The 25584-nt window shown below is 34.3% G+C and overlaps 2 protein-coding genes across 3 annotated transcripts; one reads left to right on the top strand and one right to left on the bottom strand.

Moving 5' to 3' along the window:
• Positions 1 to 7969: 7969 nt before the first annotated feature.
• LOC108330469 (uncharacterized) lies at positions 7970 to 9418 on the bottom strand. The gene has a single exon (XM_017564952.2). The coding sequence runs from the start codon at positions 9416 to 9418 to the stop codon at positions 7970 to 7972; it is 1449 nt and encodes a 482-aa protein (XP_017420441.1).
• Positions 9419 to 13158: 3740 nt separating this feature from the next.
• Positions 13159 to 22473, top strand: LOC108331874 (uncharacterized). Of its 2 annotated transcripts, XM_017566861.2 has the most exons (4): positions 13159 to 14199; positions 20577 to 20727; positions 20816 to 21086; positions 21183 to 22473. In XM_017566861.2, exons 1-4 carry the CDS (start codon positions 13337 to 13339, stop codon positions 22265 to 22267), a joined length of 2370 nt encoding a protein of 789 aa, XP_017422350.1. In that variant the 5' UTR covers positions 13159 to 13336; the 3' UTR covers positions 22268 to 22473. The 2 variants fall into 2 exon arrangements, with proteins under 2 accessions (XP_017422350.1, XP_017422349.1); XM_017566860.2 differs by having other exon boundaries at positions 20816 to 22473.
• Positions 22474 to 25584: the final 3111 nt, after the last annotated feature.

Genomic DNA, 25584 nt, shown 5'->3' with positions numbered 1-25584 from the left:
CAATTACGATCAAATGGCATTCATCATGGATGTCGGCAGTTAGATTTCCTTTATCGAATATTTATGTATTCACCGCTTCTTACTAGTTTAATAGTGTTTGGATAAAAAGTTTATAAGAAACTTGGATTAAATTTGTGTTTTTAAATGTTTTATTAGAATGAAATTACCTTCAAAAAACATTACAAAAGTATCACTTTAGATTTCGATATAATTAGCATTCCTTGAAAAAAGTGATCATTTTTAAATAGTATCAATATTATTATAAACTTTAACATTTAAATTATATTTATAATTTTAAGTTCATCCTTCGTTTATCATCACATACAAATTTATTAAAAATAAAAATTAAACAAAAGTGCCACTTTATTCACATTAATAGATAAATGAGTATAGATGAATTAATAATTTTAAAAACGTGTTAATAAACTTATGTAAATATTGATTAAAATACTTTAATTTCTATAAGTTAAAATCTTATTGTTGTGAACAAAAATTATTTGTTAACAAGGACCAAAAACAAATTTTCAAATGTTGTTTGACAAAATCTCAATAAATTTTAGTTAATATATAATTATGACCTACATTGTTATTGATTTTAGTAAAGAAAATATTAATTATATAAAATTAAAATAATTTCAATTGATGCTAAGAAAATGTTAAACATTCATAAAAAATAAATTTTTGTTACCAATAAAACTTTTTCTGATTTGAAATAACATTACTTTGTTCTAGAAAAACTACATTAAAATATAAAATAATATTTATTTAATGTAATTAAGAAATTTATACTAATCAATATATATTTTTTATTAATACTGGATGTAGGTTCTGGGTATATGCACTAGTTCATAAAACTCATTTAACTTTAATATGTCTTAGTTTTAAGAAAATTGAAACCTATTAAAATATAATGGCATTTTTTATATTATTAAAAATATTTAGGTTTTCGACTTTGATTCTAATAAAAATTGAAGTATATACACATTTTGATTTAATGAGAATTTATGTCTAAAATTTTTCATTCTAATATGTCACTAATATTTTTTATTTAATTGGGTTTCGGTTATTTATAAAAACTGAAGTCTAAACAATGTTTAGGATTATTCTTTTTTAAAATTTTACGTTTCTAAATCCTGTAGAAGTTGTTTTCCTTCCTCCACCATTCCTTCATCTTTCTTTATTCCTTTTTTGTTTTTGAACACCTCCACCTAACGTTGTTGTCACGGCTTAAGATCAAGTGAATGGTGAGTGAGTTTTCTTTCTTCTCCATTTGTTTTGTTTTCTTGCACTTTTTGTTGAGACTTTTCATTGGCCAAGCTCACCCACGATGTACGGCACTCATAGCGGCGAAACTCACCTACAATATTGATATAGATTCATTTCTCTTCTGCGATTGTGTTTCTCTTCCGACTACAATATACAATGAGATGAGTCTCCACGTTAGCGAAGGTGACCCACATGGCCTTGATTTGGATTTCTGATTGTGTTTATTAGATTTTGAAATCCAATATATTTCCTAGCCTAATTTCAAAATCTAGTGTTTTCATAAACTGAATTTCAAAATCCAATGTATTCCCTCAACTAGATTTTAAAATTTGTTATATTCTCAACCGGATTTTGAAATTCAATATATTCTCTCAATCAAATTTCAAAACTCGATATATTCCTTAAACTGAATTTCAAAATCTAGTATATATTCTCTTATGGATCTCGTACTCTTCAATGAATTTCTAAATTTAATTCACCTATCAAACTAAACTAGTCGGATTTTATAAACCAAAAACAACTGATTTAGAAGTTTGTAACCTAACTAGTTTCTCACCTCTCCGATTATCTTCATATAAACAATAAAAATATAAATAAAAAATTAAACTTACTTGAGAGAGAAAAATGGAGTATGTGCGTGAGATTAAGAAGATGGTGGGTGGAGAAAGAGATGCAAGGAAGGAAACGAGGGAAGCTAAGGAGAAGGTTGAAGGTGGTGAAAGGAAGAGAGAAGAGAAATTGTGGAGTGTAGGATGTGTGAGGGAGAGGGTGAAAGTATGAAATGAGTGCAGTGCTAGGATTGTGAAAGCTGGGAGAAAGTAAATAAAGAGAGAGTAATTAGATTTTTACCCTAGTCAAAGTAAAAGGACATTTATGTTATTTAAGAAATTTGGGAGTGTAAAAAGAAAAATGTAAAGTGCATGAAAAAAAAACCTTTTAACAATGTTAAGGCGAAACTACCAATCCCATTCTCATTTTAAGGCGAAACTACCAATCTAAACATAAGAGGAACCAAATTACAAAGATCTCTTTTTATTAAATTAAACTGTCTTCACATTAAATTAAGTTGTATTAATTCAACAGTTAATTAAAATTTTATGCACTGTTCTTTTTGCAACGCCTTCTTAACTATTCATCTCCTTCTTCCTTCTTTTTTTTATGCTTATCTTTTACTTTTATATTTTTACCCGTGGACACAACTTAACAATCAATTTCACCTCTTTTTTTATTGCTTTCAGTTTGTACACCTTTTGTTGACACCATCAAGAATATTTGATATCAATTTTTTTCTCATTTTCTTCAATAACAAATTTAGTTAGTTATATTTTTTAAATGATAAAAAGATATTACTAAAAATATTTATATAATAAATCAATAAGATTATTTGGAAATAGAAAAAGTAGTCTCTTATTTTTAGTATTTTTTTCGCCAATGAAAAATGTTAACTTGCTAGCAAGTAAGTTACTGTTCCGCACTCACAGTCAGTTGCTTTCTGCACCCCTCATGTCGATTTTAAAAAATAACCATTTCGTACTTCCGACCGGAACAGGATTTCTGGAATTTCTGAAATAATACTTCTGCAGTGAAATTTTTCGGAACAGAATTTCTGAAACAAAGTTTTTGAATTTTCAGAATGAAATTTTCGGAACACGTGAAATATATTTCGGAAAATATTTTTAAAACAAATTTTTGGAATACATTTTGGAGAAAGTATATAAAACTCTTTGGAATGAATTTTTCGGAGCACTCCCTACATTAAATAAGTTTTAGAAGGAGTTTTTCGAAAATATGAAATATTATTTTTTGGAATGGATTCTTATAATATTTTCTCTCTTTTTCTTCTGTTTAGTGATGGCGGCGGTAGCAGTGAGGATGACAATGAAAATTGGGTATGGTGACGAGTATTTGAATATTGTCCTTAAATTGATGGGGTTACAATGGGGTGTAGTAAGCAATTCCCGCACTCAGATTCTCACTGTGAGCATCTGTCTTTTGGTCCCTTTCTCGCTCTTGCTTCCGATGTTCTCGGAAACTTTCATAGCAAAATTTATCCTTTTTTTTACACAATACTATATTAAATCAATTATTAAATTAATAAATGTATATATTAGCTTGTTTCATTTGTACATGTAACAAAAAATATATATTTTTAAAAGGCTGATGGTTCTTTATAATCATGCATACTTTGAAACTTGTTTAATTATATTAAAACAAATTTATATTAATTAAAAATTAAATAATTCAAATATATCTAATATCTTAATTTAGTCGAATTTATCTTATTAATTTAAAGCATTATTTGATAAAAACATAAATTAACATATAAATGCATAAAATGATTTACCATCCTCTATAAAATTTGTAATATTTTATTGGTTTAATTATTTCGAACATCCCTATATGTGGAGGTTTTTCTTAATTAGGTACTCTATTCTAAAAGTTTTCAATTAGGTCATCTTTTTGTAAAATTGAGTCAATTTTGACCTTGTCGTTAAATTTATTGGATGGCGTTAAAAGTGTAGTTTGGCTTGCTGACTGTGCAATTTTTAATGACGTGTCATAGTGTGGTGGAATTTTTAATGACGTGTCCTGTTACCTCTCACTCTCTCTCCTGTTACCTCTTTCACTCTCTCTCATGTTACCTCTCTCACTCTCGCAATGTAATTCTCAAAACCCTAATTCCCCTACATACGCTCTCTCATCTCTTTCAATTCCTGTGATCAATCGATTGCTTGTCGTTCATTTACAAGTAAACAATTTCAGCACAGATGAAAACCAAGCTGATCCGGCAACTGTGAAACCCAGGTGGAATCCCAAAGGTAGGGCTCGAGATTCTTTTCTTTCTCACTGTCTTCTTATGTAGTGATGTTTTTGACTTTTTTTTGTTGACTGAATAATAGATGGTGAGCAAATAAAGGCGGTGAAGCTAGCATTGCACTTGTCTATGGAGAAAGGCCGGGAGTCTGTACATTTGTGGGTGTCCCGAAACTGAGAAATCGTTGTCTATGGAGAAAGTGAAAGAGCAAACAAAGGGGAAAAACTTGAATATGGACAAAAAGTGATGATGGAAAACACTAACTTCCTAGCGTGCACGCGACTGTTAAAGAAAGGAAACCGATCGTAGAAAAAAAAATCTGCAGATTGAAATCCCTAAATTGGAAGATTGAAATCCTAATTTAAGGAATCAAGGAATTCAATGGAAACCCTCTCACTCCGTCCTCGCAGTCGAGGTTGCTGGCCCAGTCCGAGTTTTTAGGGAAGAAGGGTGATGAGGAGGAGGACGATCCGCTTTTGGAAGAAGATCTTCCTGATGAGTTTAAGAAGACTCGTTTCAGCTTCTGGATTCTTCTGGGTGAGTTTGATTCTGATCATTGGGTTTTTGCTAACCACCCTTTGCATTCCCTGGAGATGTTTTAATTAATGTTTTTTAAATATGCAAATAAAAGAAATTCAACTCAGGCCACATTAGTAAAATTTGGTAACGTCATTCTGTCACCCACAACAACTTTTAACACCGTCTACCCAAATTAACGGTGAGGACTAAATTGATTCAATTTTACACAATAAAGGACCTAATTGAGACCATTTTGAATACGAGGATCTAATTGAAAAAAACCTCCATATATAAGGATGTTCGAAATGATTAAACATATTTTATTTTAAATATCTAAAACTTTTAACCTCACAATAATTTTTTCTACATTATTTTCTACTTACAAATAACATACAATATCCGTAAGTGGATAAACCACAAATAATAAACACAAAAACAGATGTTAGAGTAAATTATAGGGTTTGCTAAGTTGCGTACATTTTTTTTCAGTTGGTACAGTTTAGTAACGTGTATCGGGTTTTAATAGACAAAATAACCTCATTTATTATGGATTCTAAGTTTTAAGGTCAAGGGTATTTGAATAATTTTCATTCTAAAAAAAAACAAGAAACCCTCAAACCCTTACTTACCTCCTTCATTTCTCTCAGCTCTTTCTCTTTTATCTCTCTTACTCCAACCTTTTCTTTGCATCCCTAATGTAGTCCCAACTGAAAAAAAATCAGAAACATTCGCCTAACCTTAATACACCTTTCTCACTTAACCAATTTGTTTCTCTCTCATCTCTGTACTCTTTCTCACCCACACACAGCAACCCGCGACACCACAATTTGTTGTTCTTGCTCTGCTCGTTCATTTGTTTTCCACCTTAATAACAAAATAACTGATGATGCTGATGTTGATTTTTGATTGGAGAGTTGTGTTATATATTTTTCCTTCTTTATTGTTATCAAATTTCGTTTTTAAATTTTAGAATTAGTAATTTATCTTCAAGAAGATTTGATAGGGGATTCCGGAAGGGGTAAGTCATTGTTTAGAAAATGGATTTCTGAACTCAGCTCTTAAAAAAAAATTCTAAAAACATATTTTTCGCTGAAAATAATATTTCGAAATATACTTTTCACCTTCCTGCATATAACCAATGTCAAAACGCAACAAAAAATGAAGCTCCTACATATCGTATTAAATTATTTAACTTAAACAAATTATTGAAGAGAGTTATGAACAAAGAAAATTATTGATGTTGACTATGTCCCCCTATTCAGAAAAGAGACTGTTGCTGATTCCTTTTCGAATGTTTCATATTGATAAGCATATTTTCATTTCATTTTTGTAAAAAAAAAATATATTCTAACAAATTGCACATCTTCTAGATTTGAGCGGATTGAAGAATATTGAGTAGTGACCAAGAAGAACTATATTAATATACCAACTAATTAAAAATCAACTAGAAATTAGTAAACTAATCATAATGAACCTGTTAACTTGCGTATGCTTTTTTTTTTCAGTTGGTACATTTTAGCGATATGTACCGTCTTTTAGTAGACAAAAAATACCCTCATATATTATGGATTCCTAGTTTTAAGGTCAAGGATATTTGAATAATTTTCATTCTCAAAACTAAAAAAAAAAAACAAGAAATCCCATCTCTCTTTATCTCTCTTGCTCTCTCATTCCTCATTCCTCTCAACCATTTCTCTTTCATCTCTCACACTCCAACCTTTTCTCTATCATCCTTACAATAGTGCCAACCGAAAAAATCAGAAACACTCACCTAACTCTAATTTACCTTCCTAACTTATCCAATTTGTTTCTCTCTCATCTCCATCCTCTCTCTCACCCACACATAGTAACCTGCGACATTGTAATTTGTTGCTATTGCTCTGTTGGTTCATTTGTTTTGTACTTTAATAACAAAATAATTGATGATGTTGATGTCTACAATAATTTCAAAACTAAAAAAAAACAAGAAACCTCCCCAAAAAAAGACGTTAGCATCAACCCATAATAGTTGCAAAACATTTAGTTTCTTAATACCAATTTTGATAAAATCATAGAATGAAAGGAGTAGAAGTTAAACTATGAGCTGATAATAACAAATTTATTAAGTTTAAATTCCAATTTGAAATTTAGTACATTTTTTTTTCTTAATTTCACTTCTGCGACAAATGATAAATCATAATATCATGTTTATATTGACCAAACAAGTCAGAGATGTGAATTGTTTAAAATAAACTTACATGATCTGATTTACTTTGAAAAATAAGTTTCTGGTCTAACTGAGAGCTAACAGTTCATTATGACTAGTTTGCTAATTTTTGGTTGATTTTTAATTAGTTGGTATATCAATGCACAGTTCTTATTGGAAACTATTCAATACTATGCAATCTTCTCAAATCTAGAAAATGTGTAATTTATTAGAATATTTTTATTCTTTTTACAAAAATGAAATGAAGATATGTTTATCAATATGAAACATTCGAAAGGGAACAAGCAGTGATATCTTTTTTGAATAAGGAGACCAAGTCAACCGTAACAATTTTCTCTGTTCATAACTATCCTCAAAGTGTTCTTCATGCTCTTTACAGCTCTTGGAGTAAATGAGGATATCATCAATGAAAACGACCACAAATTTGTCCAGGTACGACCTGAAGATGCGATTCATGTAGTCCATGAATATCGCTGGTGCGTTAGTGACACCAAACGACATCACTACATACTCGTAGTGTCCGTAACGAGACCTGAAAGCAGTCTTGTGGACGTCCTCTTCCTTGACCCGAATTTGATGATAACCGGACCTCAAATCAACCTTCGAGAATACGGTAGCACCGTGTAATTGGTCCAGTAGATCGTCAATCCGAGGCAGGGGATACTTGTTCTTGATGGTCAGCTTGTTCAACTCTCTGTAGTCAATACAAAGCCGAGAGCTGCCATCCTTCTTCTTCACCAAGAGAACAGGCGCTCCCCAAGGTGATGCGCTCGGCCTGATGAATTGCTTATCCAACAACTCTTCAATCTGCTTTTTGAGTTCAACCAATTCTGCTGGTGACATCCGATATGGTGCAATAGAGATGGACCCTGATGTCGACACCAAGTCAATTGTAAACTCTATCTCGCGAGGAGGAGGTAGCCCAGGTACTTCGTCTGGAAAAACGTCCAGAAATTCATCTTACTACCGGGCGATCGTTCATAACTTGAACCTTCAAACTCTTCATCTGCGTGCGTCATGATTAGAAAGCAACTGGCGCCCTCCATGATGTCTTCCTTTAGCTGACCGAGCGTCACAGATAACTCTTCTTCTTCTTCATCAGGAAAGACTAACTTCTTCTCACCACAATCTATGAGAATGCGATTGGTAGCCAACCAATCCATTCATAAAATCACCTCTAACTCTTTTAGAGGTAAACAGATGAGGTTCACCTTATATCTACGCCCCTCAACCTCTATAGGACATCTAACACAGACGGTAGACGTCCTAACCTCCCCAGCTGCTGGGGTTGACACCACCAAGTCGAACTGCATCTCACTCTCTGTCAATCCTAGTTTCTCAACGCACGCCTTCGAAATGAAGGAATGTGTTGCCCCCAAGTCAAATAATACACAGCAAGACTTTCCATATAGTAAGCATGTACTGATGATAAATGTACCTGAGCTTGCTGCTTCAACGCCCGTTATTGCGTATACTCGCCCCACTGCCTGCGCTCGACCACCCCTTCCTTGTTGAATTCTTCCTGAGTTGGGTGGCCTCATGACCGCTCGTCCACCCATGTTACACTCGCTGTCCAAATGTCCGTTCCTCCTGCAGCGAGTGCAATATTTTTCTCCCACCATCTGAGAACATGACGATCGGTAATGGGGTCCCCCACACTGAAAACATTTCACTGCCCCTTGTTGCCCAGACCGTCCGACAACAACCACTGATTGAGCTTGAGACCCACTAGCGTTAGGAGATAACGCTGGATGAGCGTAAGGATTCCTTCTCAAATTCGCATTGTTCCTAGACGATATAGGCCCTCTTAACGACTGTTGCTGTTGCTTCTTCTGCTGTGCCACCTCTTGAACGTTCTTCTCTAATACTTTTGCTCTCTCCACCATGGTAGGAAAAGATTTAATACACAGGCTGGATATCAGCAGCTTCAACTCACTCCTCAGCCCATTCTCAAACTTTCGACACTGCCATTCTTCGCTTGTAGCCATGGTATTAAAACGAACCAGATGCTTGAACTTGTTGGTATACTTAGAGACTGACATACCAGCTTGTACCAATTGGAGAAACTCCACCTCCTTAGCGAAATGCACGCTATCTGGGAAGTACTCCTCATAAAACTTGCTCCTAAAGACTTTCCACGAGATGGGACTTTGAGCGTCCGCCATGATCATCTTCATGCTAGTCCACCAATGACTAGCCTCTCCAGTCAGTAGATACTCCGTGAATGCCAGTCTATTATCATCCGGACACCTCTTGGCATCATAGATTCTCTCCATATCACGTAGCCACTGATCGGCCTCATCAGGAAGGCACTTCCCATTAAATTTGGCAGGGTGATGTTGGAGGAAATTCTCTAAGCTCCACTCAGTCTGGTGGGTAGCGTTAGAAGTGGACGTTCCAGACGTGTTCCTCGTGGTCGCGATGATTTCCATCAACTGTCTCTGGGTCGCTTCAGAGTTAGCACGTGCGGCTTTCAAACTCTGCAAAGCGGTCGTATTATGTTGCACCAAGGCAGCGTTCTGCTGTTGAAGTGCTTCTATCACTAATTCCAACAGTCTTGTATTGTCGGATACAGTATGGTCGATAGGTTGAGGAGGAGGTCTGGGTGCCATTAGTTCTCTGAGAAGCAGAGAAAACAATCGTTAGTTAAGTTCAAAGAGTTTAAAATCACTCATCTAACGAACGTTAAGCACACAGCAAAAACACAGTGTACTCATAACCTACAGTGTTCTTTAAGGAACAAAACTGCTCTGATACCACTAATGTAACATCCCAAAAATACAGTCCATAACTATATAATAGAATAATCACATTAATTAATAATTCAGATCAATCTTTACACTAAGAACGTACGCTTATGGTCGAACGGCCTTACATAAAAGAGTTACACAATACTACACACCTTAAGGAAATTTTAACCGAACGGTTTACAAAACTTATACCGAACGGTCAAAGTAATCAAAAGGGAAGGTGATCGAACGACCACCTTACTAAACCAAAACTAAACTACTGACCGAACGTCCTATTGTTCGGCCTTTACTTCTACCTCTATTAAATTTTCTTCTTCCAGCGCTTCTTCCAGCAGCTCATCTCCTTCTGCTTACATCCACAAGGATGATCATTGCAATGACAAGGACGGACGTACAAAACAAGACAACACAGGGTAAGCTTGTGTAATTTAGTTCAAGTATAAACATACATTTTTCACATTCAAACACATAAGATACATTTCAAGATATGTTTCAATCAAGTCCTATTACTAGACTGACTGTCCAGACTGTATGAAATCTGTGTAGCTACGACGTTCATGCACCCGGGTGATGTAGTAACTGGAATACTCTCATCAGCTGCCACCCGAGGTTAGTCTCATCTGTCCAAAGTACCCTTAAGGACTAGGACCTCCTGCCGTTCTCACACATGACCTACCCTCCTCTACGTGAGGACAAGTACTCACGGAACATCAGGATGAATCGCCAGCTAAGCATTACCACATTCATACTTTATAAGTTTCAAGATCATCCATGAGTCGTTCCTCCCCGGAACGCTCGTTCACAATTCACAACATTTCACTCACATCATATCCTCTTCATCTTTCATTATCCATCATTTTAATTTCATCTTTGCCACCAATTCTAAGAACGTTAAATACCGAACGTTCAGTCCTTACTCAGAACGAGGATAAACACTAGGAAAGAAACAGAGAAGTCTTCCGTTCCAGAATAGAATAAAACCGAAAGGGTTACTGTCAGGTTGAGAAAGAGACCGATTACCATTAAACCTATCCCAAGAACGAACGTTACTTACAACATGAATCAGTTAAATGAACTGACTCTCTTGAGCTCAAATCAACACTTCAAAGAAGAGGTCAAGTACTAAGGCTTTAGGCAGGAGCCAAAAGAAGGTAGACACGTCAAGATGTTTATAGAACCATACTTAGAATAATTCACATACAGAAATCAAATGCCAGTCAATGACCGAACATGATATAGGGAAATTTTACTGAGGTTGGACGAACGCCATTTTCATCAGGATAGATCATACTATATACGAGTACGAGCGCTTGGTATAAGATCGATCACTACTCATTACGAGCGCTTGGTGTAAGACCGAGCGCTACTAATTGATAATAGAAAGCTCGATAAATATAATAAGATATTATTGGAATAATGTTTAAGAATATTAAGATATACAAATATATATATATATATATATATATATATATATATATATATATATATATGTTTACAACATTTGGTTTATCATCGAATACTCAGATGCAACTACGCTTGTCTGAACGCTCAAGCACAGTATTATCACAAGAAGACGCTTGTCCTCAACTAGGATTCTTTCCAAATGAAAGAATTCAATTTCAAACAAGTTTACTAGAAGCACCGAACGGTCAAGGACCGTTCAATGACGAACGTACATTATCATAGGAAAATTTCATATTCCGAATTCATTTATATTCAAACTCATTTCTCAACATATAACTTCATAATTGCATACATTCATATCATAGCACATTTCATATTCCTCATACATCAGAAACATAACAATCATCCTATATCATATAGACAAATATCACAACCATCATGCTTCACTGCAACTCAACGAACGTTCATGCAACACAAAAAACAGACAAATTAAATTAAGTAAGCTTCCCTTACCTTGGAGTGTGAACGAACGTTCTACAGACTGAAACTCAGTTCACCGAAATACGATTCCTTCTACCCTCAACGCTCAACGACTCTTCGAACCAAAATCAAACAACAGACCAAAATCGTTCAGAACAACACTCGGAACATCATGCAACCAGAACTTGGTTTGCATGTTCACAAAAACGAACAGCTAGGGACAAGAAACTTACCGGTTTCAGAACCCGAAATTGTTCGGTTTAAATTGAAGCTTGGGACGTCGGGAGTGCTCCTACGAGACCTGAACGGTGATCGGAAAAGAGGAAGGGTGAGTTTCGGTAGAGAGAAGGGAGGACTTCTAGAGAGAAGGAGAAGAAATTGAGAATATCAGAGTATGGGAAGAAGGTTGCATGCAAAAGAGAGTGGGACGGAAGTTTCAGAAAAAATCAGTTTTCTTCCCACGTCAAAACGAGCGTCCGCTCTTCTGCTGACACCTGCATCCCACTATCTCTGATTTCTGATCCTCGTTGCTTGACACCTAGCGTCCGTGCAGAGGAGTTTTGGATGCGTTTTTAATGAGGTCTGACAGAAAACAATAATTATATTTAACAACTAAAATAATAATTTATTAGATATTAAATGATATAGTTGAAATATATTATATTTTTATGGTAAATAAGTTTAAAAACAAATCAAATAGATAAAATAATAAAATAAATTTTTAGAATGATAATCTTTTTATATGATAATACAAACAATATTTATTATTATTAATATATATATATATATATATATATATATATATATATATATATATATATATATAATTTTGAAGTAATATTATTTTAAGAAAAAATAAAATATATATTTCGAAATTTAATTTTATTAATGACCAACTAATTATAAATTATAAAAAGATAATATTAAAAATAAAATAAAATAATATAAAAATGTATACTTATATTTTTTAATAATTTATTAAATGAAGAATTAGTTAAAATTATAAAAAGATAAAATTAAGAATAAAAAATAATATAGATAAAGTTTAAAAATAAAATATATAGATAAAAAGATAAAATAAAGTTTATGTAAGGTAACAAAATAAATTTAAAAAATAAATAGATAAAAAATTAAAATATCTCCATACATAACAAAATAAATATAAATATGAAAATAAAAAATGTCAAATGATTAAAAATATAATTTTTTAAAACACTTATCAATTAAATAAAGTAAACAGTAAAATAATTTGCTAATATTATAATGAATAGGTTACAAGACTTTTTTAATATTATATATATGTATATTTATTATTGTAAAAAAAAGTGAATATAGATTCGCGCATTCACTAATAAATAATAAAAAAAAACATGAAGAAGTGAATTTCTATTTCATTTTTGGTAAATATGATTTTATCTATTAAAATAAATATTCTTTTATTACTATATATATATGTTTAGAATAAAAGATACTAGATCTTATTGAGATAATTTAAAGTATAATCTTAATTCATAAATTTAATTTGAAATGATTACAATTAACTTTAAATCAGGTGTAATTAGCATGGTGGAAAAACCTGAAGTCCAGGTTTCATACAAAAAATGCAAAAACGTTCATCCTTATTGCTGGGAGGTATCCTGGGCCCTACACTTTCAATTTCCTCCTCTAGGACTTTCAGTGGATAAAGTTGTTTGGGGAGAATTCAGGGTTTTAATACTTAATCTCCAACCATTGTAATTGTAATTATCCCAAAACAAACCCTTACATAAGGAATAGTGAAAATCTACAGGGACAGTTCAAAATTGGAAAAATAGAGAGAGACCTGCAAGATTTGCACCCATTTCCTTCTAAGTCAGATTCATTTGCAACCACGGTGCCCCTGCCCAACACGTCCCCATGTCGACGCTGGAAGCGGAAGCGGAACCCTCCTCCAATCACATTCACTCTCTTCCGTTAGTTGACCTCCGCCTCCTGTCTCAGCCCGAACTCTACACCCTCTCCCTCTCTGGCGCCACTCACCGCCATCAACGAGCCAGCGACAACGATCCCGTCATTCCCAAGATCGACCGTTCTAATTTCAACGAATCCGCGGGCAGCCGCAAACAGACCTTCTCCAAACTACGCCTCAACAAGCGCAAACAAAATTCCGCGGCTCTCGCCTCTTCCTCTTACCACATTCCGGAGCCCGTCGACCGAGAAAACTCCCAAATTATCTCTCTGCTGCAGCAACTCTTTGGCGTAGAGCCTCTTCGCAACGAGCTGCGCCCCAACAGCGGTGATGCAGCGGACCGTCAATTGTTTCCGGTCCATGTTGAGTTCAAACAGCCGCCTCCACTGCCTGTGGCGTTTCAGAACGTTCCAATTGACGTTATTGATGCTTCTAATAGGAAGAGGAAGCGCGGGCGGCCGAGGAAGAACGAGAATTTGGTAACGGTATTCGAGGAGGAGACCAAGAAGGTTAACGAAGAGGGCAGCACAGTGGTCAGGGTCAACGAGAGGGGATTTGGTATGGACGCAGATGGTTTGGATTATGATCCTTTTGGGGAGGAGTTGAAGAGAAGGACGGAAGGGTTGGAGACGGAACGACAGTTGTTGGAATTTTTGGAGACTCTGAATGGAGAGTGGGCGAGTCAGAGGAAGAAGAGGCGGATTGTCTCGGCCAGTGATCTTAGCGACTTGTTGCCTGCCGGATGGAAGATAGTTATTACCCTTTTGAGGAGGGCAGGTCGTGCTTCTGTTGTTTGTCGCCGTTACGTAAGGTTTTTTCTATTCCTTCTCCTTTTCATACACTCTCGGATTACATGCGATTGTTTTCGTTCTTTGATCTGTTCTTCAATTCAATGTCTTGATACATAGAACCATGCTTTCATATTTTGTCTGGCTACTTGTTATCGAGCATGCTTGAAAACTGGGGAGGGTTATATAATGCTTCTGAACTAGGTTTTAAATAGAACTGTGGTGATTAATTGAAATATTGCGGATAAATGAGATTGAGGGCCACAATTGTGGTTACAAACACTTTGAAAACCTCGACATACCTTTAGCATTTGGCTAGGTTTGCAAATGAATGTGTAAGAGAGAATATTGGATTGTGATTATGAAAGATTTTTTTTAGTCTTGTGGCATTTAATTAGTACCATTAGAAGAGGTAGTCAAAATTTAGTGGTATTCAATTGAGACCTTTTATTACACACAAAAGGTCTAGTATTGGAAAATATTCAAATTTGGATGGATTATTTAGTAGATTGAATTATACTTTTCTGTACAATATATAAATACTACACTGATCTAACTCCCACTCGAACTCTCAAGACTTTATTAAACTTTTTGTTCTCCCATTACCAAAAGTTCATTTCCCTTTGGTTGAAAGTTATTTGGTCATTTCCCTCTATCCTCATGCCTTCTCTGAAACCAGTTAAATATATCTCTACATTTTTTCTTGCCATTAGTCAACTTGTTTGGTCGAATTTGTGATCATCATTAAAAAGAAAATTCCAAAAACGCATAATGACTTTGGCCGAATTTGTACAGAAAATTACAGTTAAATACAACTTGTTTGGTCGAATTTGGCTAGGTTTGCAAATGAATGTGTAAGAGAGAATATTGGATTGTGATTATGAAAGAATTTTTTTAGTCTTGTGGCATTTAATTAGTACCATTAGAAGAGGTAGTCAAAATTTAGTGGTATTCAATTGAGACCTTTTATTACATACAAAAGGTCTAGTATTGGAAAATATTCAAATTTGGATGGATTATTTAGTAGATTGAATTATACTTTTCTGTACAATATATAAATACTACACTGATCTAACTCCCACTCGAACTCTCAAGACTTTATTAAACTTTTTGTTCTCCCATTACCAAAAGTTCATTTCCCTTTGGGGTAAAGTTATTTGGTCATTTCCCTCTATCCTCATGCCTTCTCTGAAACCAGTTAAATATATCTCTACATTTTTTCTTGCCATTAGTCAACTTGTTTGGTCGAATTTGTGATCATCATTAAAAAGAAAATTCCAAAAACGCATAATGACTTTGGCTACTCGGGTTTTATTTTGTATTGGATAAAACATATAAAAGCAATCTTCTATTCTATAGGTATTGTGGACCTATTCTATTGCAGAAAAGTCTTATTACACCATTTTTAAACACAGTTACATTGATGTGGATCACCATTTTTAATGCTTTTTTCCTCTTTCTCATCATGCCTCATTTTGTGTACCTTTTCCAGGTTCCATGCCTTTTCAATTCATTGTTATGAACAAATTAAAAACTTAAATACACAATTCTGTTTAAAAGTAATTTAATATTATTTGCAAACACTTGATTAGTATGGTGGGTAAAGAAAAAGAACTAGAATTAGCTATGAAAGATTGGAAACAATTTCTTTTATCCAAAACTTTTATTGCTATGTTATCCTTTTTATTGACATAATGTTCGATAAAAATATCATGGATTCGTTTCAAATCTTGTAAATCCATAAATCTTATTAGTTATTTCTATATAGAAATATTGAAATTCTAACTAAAAAATCTGGCTTGTAAAAGTTTTTTTAAAAAAATCTTATGTCATATAGTCTTATAAATTTTACAATATTTTTTTTATGCCAAATTAATCTTTTAAACTTACAATCCAATAATACATGTTGTCAATCTAGGATTTGACTGAAGACCTATTTTCTAAATTCTTCCCAAATTGACGAAAATACTGTCAAAAAGTATTTTAGCATAAAAGCATTAGAAAACATCGGTTTTTACATTTTAAAGTCAAATAGATCGTTCTTCAGTTGGTTAAGCTACAGACATTAATTGTAATTGTATAGGTTCAATTCCTCGCAGTTTGCTCCACCCATTTCGACTAATTTATCATTTCTCTACCTTCCCCCATTTGAGCCTACCATTGGACAAAAAAGAAAGTGAATTAGCATTATAGTTAATAGAGTGAAACATAAATTTCAACATAAATCATTATTCATCACCAAAAAGTATATAGACCATGATTCAAGTCATAACAGTAGTGACAAAAATAAAAATGGGTATGCACAATTCCATTTGTATAACCCAATGTTTTAAATAACGCACTATAGCAGTGCAGAGAGGCCCTTTCCCACTACAAGGGGCTGCTTTAGCTGAGCAGTTTAGTGTCATCGCTGTAACAGACCAAATAACAGGCTGAATGGCGGGTGCTATAGTAGTGTTGTGTGTTGGTTGCAAAAGTAATCCCTCTGACCAGACATTAGGGCTTTCTTGAAGGGCTATTTTTGGAGTTGAAATGATAAAGAAGACTTGGATTTTGAAGATGATGACAATTTCTATCAAGTAAACTTGTATTTGACTGGTATTTACTTGCATGTTTTTGTTTAAGAATGTTATTAATTTCTAGTAATTCTTATCATTTTTTGGAATTTACACACATTGCATATACTATAAAAATTTCAAAATTGTCGCTTCCCCTGTTATACACTATCTTTGTATATCATTTTGGGAGCTGACTATGCTACACTTTGCTATCCGGAATTTAAAACATCAGCATAGGCCCTGCGAAAAAGCAAATCACTAGATGATCGATATGAATGCTTATTAAGTGCAATTTTTGTGATTCAGACAATTCAATGTGTGTTTCAGCTCCAAAAACTATTATGGATGTGATCTGAATTACTGCATCTCAGAATTGAACTAAAGAATCTTATCACAACTCATACAATTCTGATACTTTGAATTTTTAAAGCATGACATTTCTTTGTGCATGTTTTGTTAAAGCAGGAAAATAGGATACTTTTATTTTTTTACTTTTTTCTGGGAATAGAAGCATGAAGACACGAGTCTACTTTATGAGAGGACTAGGTGGTTTCCAAAAGGATACATTAATTTTAATCCCATTGGCCTATCTCTTTGGACATTGTTCGGATTTATGATAGAATGCAAAGTCCTCATTTCTTGCCACCAGTCCACTCAACTATGACAGTACTCATTTCTTGCAAAGTAACATTCTTGAAGATGTTAGATTAAATTCTAACCAAAAAAGAAAAAAAATGGAATTTTGAGTTTATGATTGCATGCAAATTACTCATCTCATTGCTACCAGTCCACTGTACTATTAGGAAGAGTTTCAAGCATAGTAGTGAATAGCAGATAGTAACGCAGACTGGCCCTCCCCATAACTGTTATAGCGGGATACTGGTAGTAGGATTACCACTGTTTTTGATCCCTAACAAGATTTTATATATATGTATATATTGTGCACGAGCGCGTGCTGAAACAATCAATTGCCATGTCCACAAAACAGCCCACCATGAATCACCACTGTAGCTGAACGAAAAAGAAAACAGAAGAAAAGGTGCAATTCTTGTTGGACGAAGTTACAGGTCTCGCGGGAAGTGTTGCCAAAAACATTGTTGAAAATGTCGCAGGAAGCTGCTCTAAAATGTCACTTGAAGCTGAGAAGCTGAACATGGGAGGGAGTGGTTTGGGAAAGGAGAGTGAAGAAATAGGGTAAAAAATTGTGGGTTATGGTTTAAAAAGAAAACCTTCACTATTAATGAAATCGTGAATAACAACACTGCTTTTGGGCTGTAGTTGTGCCCTTTAGGTTAAACACTAGTCGTGCCACTCATTGCAAAACGGCAGTATCCTTGGATTTTGGATGTGAAGCTGGTTCGACTGTAGCAACACCAACGTGCCATGTGACCTTCCCCGTGGTGGGTGCCACTCCGCTCTGTACCAGTGTGATAGTGGCACTAACGCATGCTATGGATTAATATGGTTTCGAGATTTTAAATTAAATTCTAAACTTAATGGGGAAAAATTGGGATAATGGGCCTTTTTCAATTTTTTTTTTTGATTTATTTTATATTTATATAATAAAAACCATGATGCACATATACTATACATGTATCGGATATGACATGTATCCGATACATTTATTTTGAAAATTATAAGATTTGATATGTAATATATGCATATTGAAAACTGTATAATAATTCTTAAAAACATGATAAATATATGATTATTATTGTGAGAATCCAAATTAAAATCATATGTATTAAATTTGTAGTAAAAAATTATAAATTATTGTCAACACAAAAATACTATTGTATTATAGATTAGATACTTCATTGATTAATATTGAAGTATTCTAAAGTATTAGACACGGATACATGACTTAAATTGAAGTATTAGGCCATCATAGTTATAAACTAATATTTAAATATATGTATATTTTCTGGTATAGATATAAGATACAAGAGTATAATGATTAGTTATGTTTTGTTTTTAAAACTATTTGTGTTGGGTATTTAAAATGTCGTTTTCTTGCATGATTTAAATTAGAACTTTTCAATCTTCAATGGTCTGTATTTTAAAGAATTTGACTTTATTAGTTAAAATAAACTTACAATATTTAGATACATGTATAAAAACGTAGTTTTAGTAGTAATTTAAAAATTTTGTAATCTTGTATAGATATCAAATATTATTGATAGTCATTTCAACTTATAATGGAGATTAATTGAAGGTGTGCTATATATTTGGGTTTTCTAATTTAATTACAGATAATTACATATTAGGAATTTTTATATTATTATTGCTAGTTACACATTCATATATACGGATATTTTTCCTGTATCCCCATAATATGTTGCTGCATCCCCTTTGATTTTAAAATTATGACTCTGTCCTTTGTATTTTAAAATCACATTACCAATATTTACAAATATCTGATATCTTAAATATCAAATATGAAATGGAATTTAAGTTGGTTGCTGTATGTGAAAGGGAAAACGAGAGATTGATGATGTGTTGAGTTTGATTAAGATGTTAATTTTAACTGTAGATTGGGTTTAATATATAACAATGCATTGGCATACTTTCTTGGGGTTTGGAAACGGGTGGCTTGTAATTTTAAAATGTGTTTAATGTGTATGAGCGAATATTATCTAGTCTTCTATTGAGAAAGAAGAATTGAAGATTTTCCCTTTTTGCTGAAAAATGTTATTATATATTTGGTTACATCAGAAGATATCCCCTATATTTTTTTTTCGTTTTATTGTAGGTGTTCTCCATGGTTTTAAGTTCAATTGAATAATAAATAAAAATTAGAAAATGTTTAAAATAGGAGACACATATTTGAATTCTGAAAGATTCTAATTTATTTTGTAATCTATATTCTTGATTGATATTTTTTGGTTGAAAATGAATGTTATAGCACTAATAGCAGTAAACTATAGATGTATGGAAAAAACTTGTGTTTGCCACATATTTTAGGATGAGGGGAGATGAGTGGGTTGAGTTATTCGAAAAAGGATCTTATCTTTGCTCCGTACTAGGGAAAGTTTCCTGGGACCTTTGTGTGTGCCTTTTGGCTTTGATGGTATTTTTTTGGTTTTAATAAAAATATTTATTAGCCATTTTCGAGTTATGGGATTTTATTTTGGCAGCCATGATTTTTGCTGAATACCTTTAATCAATCATTCATGGTTAATATGAAGTTTTTGTGTTGTGGTTTTTGCACTATTCGTTATCATTGTAATGAATCCTAAGATCTTTAGTACTGATTTTTATTTTCACTGCATTCAAGTTATGTGAATATTTTATACTTTTTATCATAGCCTTCTTATGATTTCTAAATTATACTGTGGCATTTCCGTTTTCCTATTCCTGCAGATATTGCAATTTCTCTTAAACTAGTTTTCTCCTACTTTCTCAGTAGTATTTAGAATAATATTTTTTTTTTGTTTCTAACACATCCTTTATTATTTTTGCCCCTTGAGAATTTATTTTATTCACTCAAATATGAAATCCCCATCAATCCCATCCTTCTTATTTCACCGTTAACATAAAAAGCTCATATGATATGACACCATTTCACCTCCAAATGCTGCATTTTTTTTGTTAAAAAGATATAATGAAAAATGGATGGAGAGATGAAAACATTTGGGAATTTGAAGTTTGACATTAAAATGATAAAATTAATCTCTAAGGAATGATGTTGCTTTAAGTATTTTCTCTTACTTATGACTTTGTAGCAGATGTAACCTAAATTCTATTGGTTCAAATTTATCCATATATTGAACTGTTACTTTCCTGTAGACAGTACCGTTTTTGACGCTTGATTCTTATGTTCCCTAATTTGATTCATTCAGTCCTGGTGGGCACCAGTTTGAGTCTTGCAAGGAAGCTTCTGCGTACTTGCTTTCTGTTTCTGGTGTTCAAGATAAGGGCTATTTAAAATCTAGTTGTACTGATGATGGTGCTCAGCAATTGTCCAGTAGTATGAACATGGCATCTGAAAGTGTAAGCTAATTTATAAACGTCTCATTTATTTATTTTTTCAATTCCAGTAATGAAAGGAACTGCTTAACTTTTTGTAACACATGCACAGAGTGTTGGTCATGTCCCTGCCAGAGCCACGAAGACTGATGCCAATGCAAATTATTCGTCTATTCACTCTGGTCAAGAGAATCAGCTCCCAATATCATTATCAGTTGGGAGTGGAAATTTCAACAGTGATCTAGCTTTGGGTTGTAAATCAGGAGCTGCTAGTGATGACTTTAGAGGCTTTGATCATCAAACGGAAGATAAAAAACTGTTGGAGGCTGATAAGAATGATGGAAGTTCAGTTCAGGGATGTTCTCACGTGAATGATATAGTTTGTAATGAGTCTACTGATGCTGCATGCAATCTTTATATTCCTTTAGTTTTCTCAACTCCCTTCTCCACTAATAATAGTGACAACGGTCAAATTTCAGATGCTGCGACATGCATAGAAGGGGGCATTAGTAATTTTGCTAGTCAGGATACAAATACCGGGTGCCCTGAAACTGTTCCCTGTGGAATTGACAACAATGGGCTTGGGCTTTCTGTGAAATTAGTGGAAGAGAACACTCAGAAAATAAGTTTTGATAGCAGCACACTGGCTCCAAATTCTGAGGGGAAAATATTTTCTGGTAAAAATTTAGAGGATAGACATCTTATCAGTTCACAGGAAGATATGGAAATTGCAGATGATAAGGTCACTAATGATGACAAACAATTAATTGTATGTGGCACAGACCGGTCTGAGTTTAAAGATGTTTTTACTGATATTAAACTGCAGAGTAGTTCTGAGGGTTTTTCACTTGTCACATCTCATTGTGAACTTAAACACGCATCTCTAAGTAATATGGACAGGACACAGACTTCCGAGTTGAAGGACTCTGCTGAGGAAAATATTTTTGACAGTGATCTATTTAGCTCATCTATTGATGAAAGAACATGTGTTCCAAGTGGTTACATTAGTAATGTTTCTTTTAGTTCTTGCACACAAGATGCAGTTGAGTATGGTGGATTTGATTTTTCTTCTGATCTTAAATTAACTAAGGATGTTAGTGATAATCATATTCTTTCTAATGAGGATGCTGTGACAAGATGTTTACAGGAGAGGAGTTCCTTGAATGACCAAAATAGCATGATGGGCAATCTTTTGCATCGTAGTTCTCAAAGTGACTTATTTGCTCTAACAGCTAATCAGCACCCTTCTGCTTTTCATGATAATTTGAATACCTGTGATGGAACCTTTGATGCACTCAAAGGTGTTGATGCTGGATACATGGAGCCTCAGTTGGGCATTGTTTCTTGCAGCAATATTGCTGTAGATGCATATACTACTGCGAGCATTATGCAGGGAAACTCACAAGGATGTGTATCTGTTCCTCTTGGTGGAAGTATATTAAACTTTGAAAAGAAAAGTGATGATGGTGCTAATAAAGCAAATAAGCCTTGCTTATCAGAAAAGTCTCAGAATGAAGTTGAAATATTTCAAACTGACTCTATGGGTCCACCCAAATTTCTTTAGCAGTTAGATAGATTCAGATGCAGATGTGGTGACACATGCATGCAGTGCAGGAAACATTTTCTTTAATAAAACTTGTATGATAGTTTTGCTGTGTGCTGGTAACCACAAGGCTCTGCTAGTGTATATATTTTCGATTTCCCATTGAAGATGATAAGCTAGAACAGGTAATGATTATATTTACAGTATAATAAATTATTTTCTGCTGGTTATTTCTCCATTTGTGCCTCTGGTCAAAGTGATTTTGAAATTCATAATGAAATTAAACCACGGAATTTGTTTTATTTTAGTCCTAACACGGGAATATTGGGAATAAATACATAAGACGTGGATGGATTTTGTATATTTAAAGAGAATCGATCGATCAAGTTTGTTCTCTGAGCTAATACCCTGTGCTTATGAGCTGCCTAAACATCTTTTGCCTTATGTCACCGGTGATGTCATTGGGTATAGAGAAAATGTGTGATTATGAAGCAGGTTAAACCACTAACCAGTGGTTTTGAGGTTTAGGGGCCTCTGCATTAAGAACATGGAAATGCAATGCTCTAGCCAATATCAAGAATGGATATCAGTCATAAACAACTATAATTAAGCTTTTAGGTCTACGTGTAATTTTGTAGCTTTGATCAGTTTCTTGCATCTTTTTTATTGTGAGAATAGAATAGTGAAAAAACAGTGAAGCCAAAGACTGGACTTTACCATCACCTTGTTTCAATGTTAATGGCAGTAACGTGTTAAAAGGTCTAGCATTGAAAACGGCTGTGCAAAAGTGGTAATTTATTTTGGTATATATAATAGCTCAATTTGAAGAGATGTGTTTAAGAAACGTAAAGTGAATTGTCTGTTGTCTATACTGCATACTTTTTCTTGTTCTCTGGTTGCATGCTTTACCTCTGCAGCTGATGTCTTTCCGGGGTTTCTGATTTTGGTTTTATTTTGGGACATTACAGATAATTGCTTGAAAGCAGCATTATATTTGTGGATAGATTCATCTGGTCGTGCCGTGGCTTCTCCAATCCAGAGGTTATTTTGCAGCTCTGGTGTGATGCTTTGCTTGCTTCTTGCCAGAGCTCAGAAACCATTTTTATTTTGCAAGGAACAAATTTACTTTAGGTTTATTTTAGCTCAAAACATTTTTTTTAACATCTGGTAGACTGGTATACTGAAATCGAATTTTAGGTAGGTCCTTCAAATGAAGGAACTAGTTTTCTCCTTAATTTTTTGAAAGAGGAATACCAAAATTATCTGGTGATTTTCGTCTTTCATACGTGGATCGCTCTTTTGCATAACCATTATTGCTCCTGTTATGTCCAATAGATACTTCCTAGTTTATTTTTCTCTCATTCCGTCTCGTGTTTTTTTTAGAATTTCCGTGCTATTGCACCCTGGTCAGTACATCCCCGCACTTAGCAGAAGGACTTTTTTCCCTTGATTTTCTAAATGATCGGCGGGGTGTTCTTGTATTCGAGCATCAATATAAAATGAGGCTTGCTAAACTATTTTTTGGTTGTGTGGTCCATGATGTGCAGGTCAGTTTATATCCACTAGATGTACATAACAATACTGATGTATGCTTAATAACGCTCTAACAGAATAATGGGTAGCATAAGTAATTGCGGATCATTGTAAACGAAACCCGAAATAAATGGGAAATCTTTGGATGAGTTTGCTTGCATGATTGGAATTAGAATAGGAACTCGAACGCTGCTTACCACAGCTTTTGGGCACAATCTTGTCAATGGCAATGTGCTGGTCCTAAGCAATTTATAGATTTCATTATGCATCCATGATCAAGTTCTTCAACATCATAGACATTGCCCAGCATAGAATAAACGTCGTGAATGTCCCTCTTGATAATAAGTTTTTGACACGCTTTTCATTCAATGGAGAGATCTGGTCAATTTGTAACATGGTGCTTTTAGAATGCATCATCGTGTAAGGTTGACTTGGTGAGAGGGTGAGATCAATTTGTTCATTTCAAGGTTTCAGTGTATTGGAACAGAACTGTGGTTCGTTATAGCAATTATGTCAATCCTAGAGTGCACTCATGCAAATGGGGGCGTCGCGTACAGTGGAAGGTTTCGATTCATATCTCTGTGACCATGTAAGCAGAGTGAGTATCCTTCAGTCAGAAGGATGGAAGATTTTCTAGCAGGTTTTTATGGATTGCAAATTATTGGATGGCGATTTTATAGTTGTTGCTGCTGCATATTCTGGCAGGGAGGCAACACTTTCCAGTGGTTAGACATACTTAAAATGAAATGGATATTGCTTTTTCTCAAGCCATTTGCTCCCTTTTAAAACTATATTATTTCCACTTCTAGTTTAGTTTGTTACAGAGAAACCTCTTAACAAAAGGTAAAAAGATCTTTCAGATTTTTATTGGCTTTCTACATTCATTGAACTTTCTAAGATTTCTTCTCAACCTCTTGGAATAATGATAATATTTTACTACTTACATTCTAAAGGAAGAGAATACCTGTAGTTATCTATTTTAAATCTGTGAAGTTAGATGCTCATACTTGTAGAATCACCATTTAATTGTTCATATCGAGGACATTCTATAATTGTAATCTTTCATCACTCATTATCAAGGAAAAAAAGTAGATGTTTAAGATTTTAGATATAGTGAAGTAGTGTAAGCTTTCACTTCCCATCAAATGGTGCTTTCGTATGGCCTACTTCTCCTCCCATGGATGTCTACTACAACCATTACTTATGGTCACAACAGCCACAGTCGTGGCCACACCACCGCCCCAAACGATCCCCAGTGTCATCCGAACAAACATTTATATTATTCTCGACAACAACCACCGCCACCCTACAGTCACCGCTGCCACTATCAGCATCAACAGAGTGGCCACCACAACAGTCGTTGTCACAAGTAAGTTTTCCTCCGCAAACCCCATGGTCCTCTCCCGTATTCCCATACCACTCTTTACGGTCCCCTACCACTTTATGAGTCGCCATCGTCGTGGTGGCAAGCACCAACTTTCCCCACGCGATCCCATGGCTTCGCCCTCTGAAGATCCTTCACCACACACCCTGTTACACCCCCCAACCCTCTTTTCATGGATTCTCTCCCCAACTTTTCCTGTCCCTCCTTGTCTCTACCGTTGGATCATACTCCCCTTTTATTACCCTCCAATCAACCCCAAAATCCCATCCCTTTACTATTATACAAATATAACAAGCTTTGTTTGAAATTCAAAACCACCTTCACTCCCAAATCTTCTCAATCCATCACATAATCCAAATTCCATTGTCAATCCACGTCAAGTTGTTGGCTTCATTCATCCATGTTTCCCCCGATCAACTTG

Source organism: Vigna angularis, chromosome 4, assembly GCF_016808095.1.
Source record: "Vigna angularis cultivar LongXiaoDou No.4 chromosome 4, ASM1680809v1, whole genome shotgun sequence".
Classification (NCBI taxonomy): domain Eukaryota; kingdom Viridiplantae; phylum Streptophyta; class Magnoliopsida; order Fabales; family Fabaceae; genus Vigna; species Vigna angularis.
The sequence above is the reverse complement of the archived record's forward strand: the minus strand, read 5'-3'. Positions and strand labels throughout refer to the sequence as shown.